Below are 11,680 nucleotides of genomic sequence, written 5' to 3' on the forward strand. Positions count from 1 at the left end.
GCATTGCTCAGCTGACAGCCTGCCCCTTTTTTTTTCATAAAAATCTGAATTTCTCTATTTGGGCAAGGCCTGGGAAAGCTCCAGCTCTCACCAGCATTAGCCCCACACACTTTACAGCATAGCCTCACATGGAGGAAATTCAATTTGTATTTTCATGATTAGATAATGTTAGTAATCTTGCATAGCTGAAGAGCCACAGCCCATAAGGTCAACAGCACGTACGGAAAGCAAGGCCCACACGCTTGGAGCTTATCACAGTTCTCAGCAATCGTCCAGTGGGAATCAATAGTGCAGAGTGGTGAACAGGTTGCTCAAAAAGATCGGAAAGGCTTTGCATGCTATGCACACAAAAGAGATATGAAGAGACATTCGTCTACACAGACACAAGAGATTTGTCCTCCAGCACAACCTTGAAGGTACACACAAGAAACCTGAAGAAAGACCTTGGATCCATATTCTTGATGGCCCTGAAAGGCCCACCACAACACGCTTGAACAACACCTTGGTAAAGAAACACAACTTTATTTTGTAGAAGTTGGAGAAAATATTTAAAAAAAACACAAGCAAGGAGTTGTCAATAGGTTCAAACAGCACCTGCAAACAGCAAACAACAGGCTGAGCCTTCCCAGCTCTGATCCGGCACCCACATGCCAAGAACAGAGCACAGCAGATGCACCCTCCCTGCTGTGAGAAGACACCCAGATGCCCCCAGAGTTCAGACATCCCCAGCAGGCAGTAAGCATGCAGCCACCACAAACCCTGGGAACAACCCGTGGCCACTGAGAAGGAGGAACAAAGCATGAAGAGGAACCATCCATCTCCACCACAAACCGATGTCTGTCCACGTTCAAGTGAAGAGTGTGAGCCAGGCCAGAGCTCCCCAGCAGAGCTCACACATGAGGACTGGAACCCACACCCAGGGCAGTCCTATTCAGCAGCAACTAAAGTTTCCCTACACCCACATTCATTCACCCCAGAACTCACAACACATTTGTCCTGTCAGACTGAAAAGCCAAACTCCAAACAATTTAAGATGTATGGTGGAACGAGAGGAGAAGGAGGGAAGAAAAACCAGGAAGCTGGAAGGAGCCACAAAGTATCTTCCAGAGGATCCTGAGCAAAGTCCAAGACTGCAGCAGCAGGGATCGGAACCCACAGCAGTGGGACATCTTCACTGTACTCAGCCGCTCCAGCAGTGCTTTTCCCCAGGCTTTAGCTCCCCCTGTGGGGCTCGGGGATGATCCCACACCTACACGAAATGAAGAACAGTTAAAACCCAGCACTTCACCTGAGCCAGGACAACAGGCTGGAACTCGAGGGGCATCCCCTGCAGCAGCTGAAAACAGGTATGGAGGATCCATTCCTAAAGCACAGCCAGGTTCCCCAAGCTCAGCCACCTTCACAACTAGCTGAGAACAGAACTGCTCCAGTCCAGGTTTGATGGAAGATCTAAGTCATCTTCATGGGCTCCTGATGCAGGGGACACTGCCCCAGCCCCTTCCCTGCCTGTCACTTAGAACCAAAGGGGACCTGCCAGGAGCAGCCAAGTATTTCTACAATCCCATCTCCAGACCTTCCTCACCAAACTTCCTCCCCATCCCACCACCGTGCTTCGCTGTGATCAGCGTCAGTGATGAACTAAAGACACCAGGAGGAGCTTCTCTGTTGGCTGTATCTCTTTCCCCGGCTGATGTACAAGAGGGCTTAAATACATTCATGTCTTAATCAAGAGAATGCTAAGTTTTCACTCAGAATAAGAGACTAGCCTACTCCCATGAGCTCACTGTATCATTCAGCTGTTTTGCATGTTGTTAACATAACTAAAATTAAGCTAACAAGAGTAGAGTTTGAACAGTTGGGTGCTGGGAGCAGCGGGTGCCTGACAGCTGCCCTCTCTCCCCAGGCAGTTCATGAGAAATGAGTTCATTTCTGCAAATGTTTGCTATAGAAAATACAAACAATTGTGTGTTTTTTGTTTTTTTTTTTCATTAAAAATCTGCCTTCTTGTTTTCCTCTAGGTTTTGTGGTCTAGAAGTAACAGAAATAGGAGTATGTGAGAGGATGGCTTACAGAGCTGGGAGCCTTCAGTCTTCTCTCTAGGAGTCTGGGCAGCCCAGCCCAGCTTAATGCTTACCAAAGCAAGGGCATCACACAGCATTGATCTATGTACCTGAAACCACAAAGAACTGCTGCCAGGTTTCTGTTTCTGCACACTTCCTACATAAGCTTGGAGGAGTCACTGATCCTCTGCCTCCCTGTTACAGTAAAGGCATTGCATTACCACACTTGGGGCACTAAATACATCTCAACTGTATAGTAGAGAAGAGATGCACGCATGACACGTGAGTTCAAGAGCAGTCCCACAGTCTCTTTTTCTCCCTCTGCCAACTGCTCTTTCCCAACCCCTTGCATTGAATCGTGAAGCAGTGCACAGGCAGGTTACCCAGCAGGATGGAATCAGTGTCAAGACACAGGCAGATGAGGTTCAGGTTCTGGGCAGCAGGGGCTTCGTCTGCTCGGGGTCTGGCACGTCCTCACTCTTAGCAGGGTCTGCGTGCTGCCGGCTGCTGCTCGAGGTTCCCCAAGGCCAACCCACATCATCGTGGTGACAACAGCAAATGGAGGACAGCAGCCGAGCTCGGACCACACGCGTGCAGAGGACAAACATGATACAGTTGGCACCTCCTTGAAACGTGTTTCCAATTCCCTGCAAGGGCAAGAAAGGAATTAAGCAGTGCTATTCCTACTGGCACTTCCAAGAGAAGAGTGCATGTCTGGGCAGACCAGCTGCAGTACTGTGAGTCAGCAACTTCAATCTACAAGAGGAAAACATCAAGGAAACTACAGCCTTGCATCCGAAAGCAGCACAGACTGCTGCAGACAAGCATCCAGTGCTGCTGCTCTCAGTCTGCTTCCCTTCTCCTGGCAGCAGCCACACCGCTTGCAGCTACACTCAGTGCCCACTAGATGATGCTGGAACAGCACTGCTGAGCATCCCAGAGCAGACGCTCCTGCCAGCCATTGCTGCACCCTGGCACAAAACGTGTATTAAGAGCAACAGGGATTTATTCCCCTCCAAGATTTTCCTTCAAATGAACTGTCTCGACAGTACTTACATGCAGGACAACCAGGACTGAATTTTGCACTGCAGGGGAGTTGCAGAGCGTCAGAATGAAGCGCACAGTGCTCCAGATGCGGAGGATGATGAAGATGACAGGGATGAGAATCAACTTCTTGTCTGCTGTGGAAGTCCATGGCTGAAGAGCAGGTGCACTTGAGAGAATGGGACGATACTCTAAGAGAGCTGCATGCTTTTGTAGAGACGGAAGAGAGACAGAAACGTGAACAAAAAGTGGAAAGCCCCTTGTGTGCATATTGTATGCCACCCCTACAGCAGCACTCTCACCATTTCTCAGGTTGTGCCAGAACCACCCCTGTAAAACCCATTAATAGAGCCCAAACCCAGTTCTGGCTGGTACTGCTCTTCCTTAAGAGCACGTTCTCCTCACAGGAAAAGGCTTCTCTAGTCCAGAAGGCCCTCTGTGCAGCTGCTCAGACCCTGCTATGATCACTGAGAGTGGCTCTCAGCGCTGCTCCCACCAGGGTCAGATGGGGAGTGCGAAAGGGAGAGCAGAGCATGTCCCTGGCAGGGCAGGAGGGTGAGCCTTGCTGGTGAGGATCAGCTTTCCAGGCAGTCACATTGCTATCTTCGACAGCTGCTGGAACATTGAGTCCTGTCTGCTTTGTGTCTGCTGGCGGTGACAGGCACGAGCAAATCTGCCCCAGCTCCCCTGGAAAAGTTCAGGACTACAGTGGTCCTAGAGCTGGTCAGGGGGATCCTACCCTAACCAGAGCTGTGTTTTATCACTGCTATGGCTTCACCACATCAAGAAGGTGTGCACTGGCAACATTTTTCAGTACATCTGATTTTGATGTTTTTTTGTTTGGTTTGGTAAGGCTAGGGCTTGGTGCAAGTGGAACTGTATGGATGACTGATTAGAATGTTGCCCTTCACACAGTTCCGATTCCCACTGCAGGATTCACATTTCATTCCATAACCCCTTAGGTTTTCAAGAGGTTTTCACATTCTTCTGGAGCAAAGTCTCTGTGTAACGATGCTACCAGCTGCTGAATCAGCGGGGGATATATTTCAGCAGTGTATGAAGCAATTTCTGTCCATATAGCTGCTAAAACACAGCAAAATGTTCAGAGCACTGGAGAATACAATCACATAATAAGCCTGTAACTTGAGCTGCAAGCAGCAAAGCACTCACCGCTCTATTGATGTGCCTTTTGATGAGGATATAGAGCACAGGCAAAGTCACGTAGGCCAGTATCTCCCAAACTTTCCCCGTCAGCAGCATCCACAGCACTCGATCCTCTGCATCTAAGTTGACCCAACACCAGCCCACAGAAACATTGGAAGCATCGTAGCCTATTTTCTTCAGAGCCACAGCTGCAATCGTAATGGCAAGGGGGACTCCCCAGCTGTGGAAAGAACAAGCAGCAGGGTCACACCGAGGACACAGTGCAGTCCCCACACAGTCTAGGAGAAACAGAGCACCAACACACCTGCATCAGGCCTAAGGGAAGTGACAGCAGCAAGCAAGTATTTGACAGCACATTCATGAGGAATGCAAGCCCATGCAGTCCCATTTCAAATTCACTGTAGGAACCTGGGTTCTCATCCCAGAGTACACACAAAGGAAAGAAACATAATGATGTTCCACCATGAGGACCAGAACCAGAACCCGGCCTGTGCAACAAGCAGTCAGGGTGCAGCAAGACACGAGACATCCCGTCCACTCCTCCCATCCCCTTCTGGGGTGGCTCCAAGACTCAGCAAACCAGAGCACGGTGTAACGTGATCATCCTGCAGGACCCAGCAGTGCAGGAGCAAGCCGGCCCACTCACAGCTCTCAAAACATAAGCAGTCAAATCCTGCATTGGTTCCTAAGTGATGCTTGGCACAGGTGACAAAGAAATCTACCCTTTTATTCTGTCATTTCTGCAATATTTGGTGATGGTAGTGGTGTATTGATTTTTTTTGTTGGCTTTAAAGGGGACATAGTCGATACTTTGACAGCAAAATAATAGTTTCTGAAGGACAAAGGGAGAATTGCTTGTTAGGGAAAGCACCAGTAACAGGATTTGAAGTAATTAAGCCAAGAGGAGCTAGTTTCACATTATTTGGAGCTGTGTTTTGACTTCAGCTTCTTTCCTGACAGCAGATGATAATACAGGAAAGCATTTAGCAGAACAGTAACAGTGCTGACACACATGGTTAATTTGCTCAGCATCTCGGGCTGCCCACAAGAAGCCATAAGCAAACACTTGAAAGATTTCCGAAAGCCAAATGTAAAACACCCAAACCCTTTTCCAGCTGCTGTGAATACCCAGGACTTCACAGTCCTGCCCTGGCCCATTACAGCTCACATCACCTCATGGCTGTAACATTGGCCTGCTCTCAGCTGAGCACACCTCCTGCCCTTCCCATATTCACCCTCCCAAAAGGCTTCTGCAGAGGCTTACAAGGCACAGTTTATCAATGGGTGAGAAACGCTTCAGAGAGCATAGACTGAGCTTCCAGCACGGTCCTCCCAGTCTCTCCAGATGCATGAAGGAAAAAAGAAATGCATTAAGAAACTAATTTGCTTAAATAATTATCTTTACAGCGACCTGAAAATGAAAGAGAATGATACAGGAAGATAAAAGTGGGTCAAATTATTAAGTATAAACGTAAAAGAGAGGAGTGTGAGGACATATAGACGCATTAAGAGGCTACAGGATGGAACAGCAGACCTCACCAGCCAGTGAGGGTCTGAAAAAAACACCAGAAATCAAGTGTCCAACCAGTATAAGGAAAATGGAGAACTGCCATACATCAGGAGCATGATTTGTGCTTCCATTATCACTGCAGCAGCATATTGGGATCAGAAGGCTATCACAAGTACAAAGGATGACAAACTGGAAGGGAAGTTAGAAGGACTCTAGAGAAAAATCAGACATTTCAAGGAACTTCTTTATCTCCAGCTTATTTGGAAATGACTTAGCAAAGTAGAAAGGAGAACAGACTCATGATTAGGTTTTTCTTAAGAACCCCTAGAGAACAGCTTACTAATACTGGAAAATACCAGCGCTTCATACTGATCTAGCAGAATCAGATCTGTACACAATACACACACCCAAAGTATGCTTGAAGACTGGAATTAAAAGGATCCAAGACAGCACAAAGAGGCAGAAACTCTGCTTTGAGCCTCCGACGGTAATTATATATGCTGGGCCTGGGACCTAAATGCCATCAGTGTGGGAGATAAAAGGGAAAACAGGTTGTAACTCCATCCCCAAGGCAGACACAGCAGCACCCATTTCCCTCATGCAGCACCCCACATCTATTAATACAAACACATACAATCCAGCATCTCATTCCGGATTAACAAGCACTGCATTCATGCAAGTTAAGACAAGAACCCTTACATGGCAGCTGCTCACGGCTTAAAGCCTGCTGTTTTTCTTGCCCTCAGCATGCCTGGGGTCAGATTGCTGAACACCACATTTTGATTTACTCTGGACAGGTGCTTTTTTTTTTTTCTCTCCCCCACCATTGGCTCTTGCATGCAGGAAAGATTTGCTGCTGTCAGCCAGCACAGGTCAGATCCTACAGCAACATGCAGGCACTTCCCGCAGGGGAGCGGAGTTTTTGTTCTCCAAGAGAGAAAAGTCAGCTTCCAGAGATCCAAGCCCAGCTCAGGAGGTTCAGGCACATGCTGTGAACACAACTGCAGACCAAACCTGCTCCAATTTCTGCATTTTTCCAACCCAAACATTAACTGGGTACCAAAGTACCACCTGCTGATATCAAATAGGCTCTTTTGAGAGCTGTTAGAAGCCGACAGCAGTGCACCAGGCAGCCTCCCTTCAGCTGGCTTTAGCACTGAGCTACAGCTTTTATAAACTAAAAGACAGAACCACCAAGAGATCTCTGCACCTGAGGCAAGACACAGGGACAGAAACAGCCCTCTGAGGTCTCAGACCCAAAAAGAGTCCTATGTACTCTCTCAATGTTTATAAATTCTTGCGGAGTCCTATCACAAGGCACAGACACTTCAGAGGTCAACAGCAATTGCTAAAAGCCAGCAGCAGTCCCAAGGTGTGATCTGCTCCCCTCCTCATGCTCAGTTTGGATCAGGTGCTCTCACAGCAAAGAAACCTTTACCCAACCAAGTGGTGCTTTGAGATTCAGAAACCAGAACAAGTGAGGCTGCCTGGAAACTTACCCTCTGGATCCCACAGTTTGCACCTTACAAGTACTATGAATATTTTCAAAGCAAACTGCAAACTTGTTTTCAAAGCTCATCTGAGCTCAACACAAATTTAAAACCGAAGTGAAGCCTGCAGTTGCCCTGTGTGGCTCTAGGAGAGGCGAATGCATTACCATGACTCGACTCAGCAAGGAACAAACCTGTTGATCAGGTTTCATCCTAGCAACGTGCTAATTTCCCTAAAAAAATTCCAGGTATTGACTTCCAGCAGATGTTTAGCTGGCTCTGCCCAGCTCTAAGAGCAAAGTGCTTGGTTATGCTCGTGTCTGACACACACTCATTGCTACAAACACTCGCCCAGTGAGTAACTGCTGGTGAGGACTGAGAAGCTCACATCCAACAGAATCCTGTCCTGCCTCCCATCCCTCCCAGGCGTGTGTCTCAGCACAGCTCTTCACACAATGATTGCTGTGTGACTGCACTGGCAACCTGCAAAGTGAGACAACAAGATTTTCCAGCCATAACCACAGAATCCTCCTGGCTGCATTCTGAAGCACTGGAACGTGTGGGGGCAGCCCCCATCACACAACATGCCCAGATTTTGTGTTTATGGCCAAGTTCTCAGGTAGTGATGGAAATACACGGAAGGGGAAGGAGGATGAATCAGGAGGTAATGGGAAGAGGACAAGCCTGTGATGGTTTTCTCTGCTTTTCATACATCATAAGGCAGGAAGATGCTCCAAACATCAGCTCTGTGCAGAAAGTGAGTTACTTACGAAGCAAAACCTGTTAATAGGGCTTAGATGAAAGCTATGGATGCTGCCTTCTGAACGGAGCAAGCAGAGCTGAATAATACCTTCAGCTGAAGATGGCATTTTATTTTTACCATGAAGGAAAAACTAAAAGGCAAACCTGGAAACTCATCAAGAAGCCCAAAGATGCTGAGCGACATTAAACCACAGGGAGAAGTCTAAGCATCAACCAAGTTCACACAGTGAGTGATGAGCAGAAAGAAAATTCGATGTCAACATGAAAGCACCTTGGGCTTCCCCACATGCACATCTCACCAACAAGCAGTGTTGCAACAGGAAGGGCAGAATTCAGCCTTTCCTCCCAGATTCCCACCTCGCCTTGCTGTCTTGCACTGGCCCACCTTTACCAGGACTCAACTCTAATCCCATCAGCTCCCAAGCAATGCAGTTGAAAATAAAAGGTGATATCCATTGAGAAGCAGACCAAAGAAAATGCACTGCTTTCCTTAATCTGATGCTTTTTTTCTTTTCCTTTAAACCCAATCATTCCTCACACAACATAGTGCAAAAGCCTGGCAGCACAGAGCACTGAGGGATCACTGTTTTGCTCAGCGCAGAGGTAGCACATGATTACCCAAGCTTAAATTGCATAATGAAGGCTTTTACTAAACACGATGTGGAAAATCAGCTCTCTGAACAGCAGAAACCAAGACACCGAGCTCCACTGTGGGCTGCTTTGTGTGCTTTCAATCAAATGTGCCAAAACAACCTTCCATGCTCTCCTTGCAGCATGTTGCTCATGGTTGATGCTCTCCCAGTAGTGCTGGGTTACAGCAATTGGCCGGGGATGGGGAGACAGACAGACTGACAGACTGCCTATGAGAGAAATATGGGAAACGGAGCTCAAGCAGAGCAGGGATTGCAAATAAGTTTGGGGTGTGATTGCTGGGATGTGAGAGGAGGCAGCGGAAGGGAAGAAGCCAGGATTTTGAGTCGCTGTCACACTTTTGTGTGCCTTTAAGCCAACTATTTGAACGTCTCCACGTCTTCCCTTGGATGCTGTAGTGGGGAATAAGCAGGGTGGGTTAGTTGGGAAGCAGCAAACCCCATATTCCAAAGGAATTCGAGGAAGATCCCTCAAGAGTGAGCAGGGGCCCGCAGGACCCACAGCACCCACCTCACGATGTGGAAGCAGCACAGCAAACCCGCACCCGTGGGCGAGCCCCTCACAATGGTGACATAGAGGTAGAGGGCAATGGCCACGGTCCAGAAGAAGGAGCTGGTGTTGGAGAAGGTGGACAGGGCGCCCTGCAGCACGCAGTCCCACGAGGTCCTGTCGAAGTCCTGCAGCACCCCGTAGAAATAAGAGAGGGCGGAGAGGAGGTCGGCCAACGAGAGGTAGAGCAGGAGCTCCCGGGGACGGGTCCGCAGCTCCGGCCACAGGGCGTGGGTGCCCACCAGGAGCCCGGAGCCCAGCGACGACAGCACGCACGAGGTCAGCACCGCCGCCCGCTCCGCCGCGTACAGCTGCGTGGGGGGCAGCGGCTGGGGCATGCCGGGCTGCGGCGGCGGGCGGCGGGCAGTGCGGGGAAAGAGAGGGAGGAGGGCGGCGGGGAGGGAGGGAGGAGGGCCGGAGGAGGGCCGGGAGCGGCGGAGCTGCCCGCCCCGCCCCCGGGAAGCCCGCAGCCGGCTCGTTTCGTTCATACAAAGCCCACGGCAGCGCCCGCTGCACGGGGCGAGGGGCGGTTCTGCGATGCGCCCACCCGGATCGACCGCAACAAACCATCGCCTCGAAGCCTTCCTCGATTCCCTCGATTTCAGCTTGGGTTCCAGCGGGGATCGGTACTGCTCTGTGCCTCGCTCCCTAACACGGCTTAATCCTTTTCTGGAGAGCAGCAGAGCACCCCAGCGCTAATTTTAACGCGGTTTATTCTGACCCGTGGAACCTGATGTCTCACCTCCCCCCGGCTTCTCTCAGCAACCAGAACCCATCCACCAGGCACATCCATCTCTGACAGAAAGATCTTCCAAAACAAGTTCAACATTTGCATATTGCTTTCTGCCACAGAGCGCTTTCAGTTTTACATCCCCATCTTCCAAACTTAGAAGGGGCTCCACAACGTTTTATTTCTTGTATTTTGACCAGTTCTGCATTAAGAACTTTACATCCGAGTTTTTCAGGGTAACTAGGAGTGAACTGCTTTCTTTTTTTATGATTATCATTTTTTGCACTATTGGCATTTTCCTGCACTGTCCAAACCCATTGCTTCTGCTCCAGATCCACATCCAAGGAAAAGCTGCACCAGCACTTTGCTGCAGGTTATTAGAAGGTCAAGCTGTGCTGCACACAGACTTGACATGCCTCTGGTTGCCTCAATGCACCTGCCACGTGCTTTCCTTCCTCCTGAAGATCTTCCTGCATACATTTTTCACCTTTAGCACTCTGCTATCAAACAGGCTCCCACATTTAGGAGAAATGTATTTTGGAGCCTGACGCCCTCTGCATGATCTCCATTGGAAAAGGAACTTGCAGCAACGCAGACTCACTTTTCCCCTGGGCACAGTCTGACACCAAAGCTCTCACTAAATGCTATTCCAGACTTTCTTTAGCTACCATCTGACCCTAAAAAAAAAAACACAACACATGACAAAATTTTGTCAGTGCTGCATTCCCAGTGATTGCTCTTACATATTTTTTTTGCTTCCCCCTTTTTGTTTGGTTTTCCTTCCTCCACTTTCACAGCACCAAAGAAACAAGGCACTCCCACAGCAATCATCCAGATAGATCACTCCATCTTCAGCCCCTGCTTCTGAGCATTGGGTTTTTGGGGTGATGGATGTAGCTCTACAATACAGCCTCATTCAGAAGTTCTGCAAGATAATTCATTCCCACAACTCATGACCTGACCTAAACTTTTAAAATCATACAGAAGGGAATATCTGACATTTAAATTGGAATCTGACAATTAAATTGGAAATGCAAATTCTGATTTTGTCCAGTTTTACTGAGAGATGCATTTTGCCCTCAGCAATCAGAAATTCACAGCACAGGCACAGGAGATTTGCTGCATCTCTTCTGATTTTCTAGGAGGAACACAGTTAATTTGTGCACACAAGGCATCACTCAGTAGCAGGGCATGCAGAGTTAGTGCTTCAAAACTGAGTAATAGAAGGCAGATCATTTCTTAAAGATTTCTGTCATCTGCTCATGCATGACTCAGAGCTTTCAATCATCATCTAGGGGCTGAGATCACAGCACTGTGCATCTCTCCTAGCTTGGTGCCAGTAAGACGAGACAGCTTTTGTTGAAGATAGAGACTATGGGAAAAGTACCTGAGCAGAAGTCTTGGGTTCTTTCCAGCTCCTCCGACACAGCTGTACACCAACTCTGCGTTCACCAAGGGCTGAGAAACACGATTGCTCTGGACACTTGGGACACTGCATCACAGCTTCAGAGAACAAACGTGCAAGGAAGAGACTTAGCATCGCTTACAGCTGCACACCTCCCAACCCGATCCCTCTGCCCGCGAGGGGTCACTGCCGCTCCAGGCTGCCATATCCCGAAGCAGCAGCCGCCCCAGCAGAGCTGGCAGCAAAGCAGAGCCCAGGGTTTCACTACAGGCTTCATGGAAAACACTCAGGGCTGCTCAAGAAACTCCAGAATGA

The 11,680-nt window shown here is 48.8% G+C and overlaps 1 protein-coding gene across 1 annotated transcript; it reads right to left on the minus strand.

The window, feature by feature from the left end:
• Positions 1–502: 502 nt before the first annotated feature.
• GPR157 (G protein-coupled receptor 157) lies at positions 503–11,341 on the minus strand. The gene is given in 6 exon segments (XM_052692145.1): positions 503–1,249; positions 2,444–2,707; positions 3,117–3,311; positions 4,275–4,488; positions 9,192–9,751; positions 9,753–11,341. Coding segments are annotated over 5 exon segments (1,239 nt in total). The 5' UTR covers positions 9,801–11,341; the 3' UTR covers positions 503–1,249; positions 2,444–2,485.
• Between the last annotated feature and the right edge of the window lie 339 nt (positions 11,342–11,680).

The sequence above is a fragment of the Tympanuchus pallidicinctus genome, unplaced genomic scaffold (assembly GCF_026119805.1).
Source record: "Tympanuchus pallidicinctus isolate F22 unplaced genomic scaffold, pur_lepc_1.0 scaffold29, whole genome shotgun sequence".
NCBI classification, from domain to species: Eukaryota; Metazoa; Chordata; class Aves; order Galliformes; family Phasianidae; genus Tympanuchus; species Tympanuchus pallidicinctus.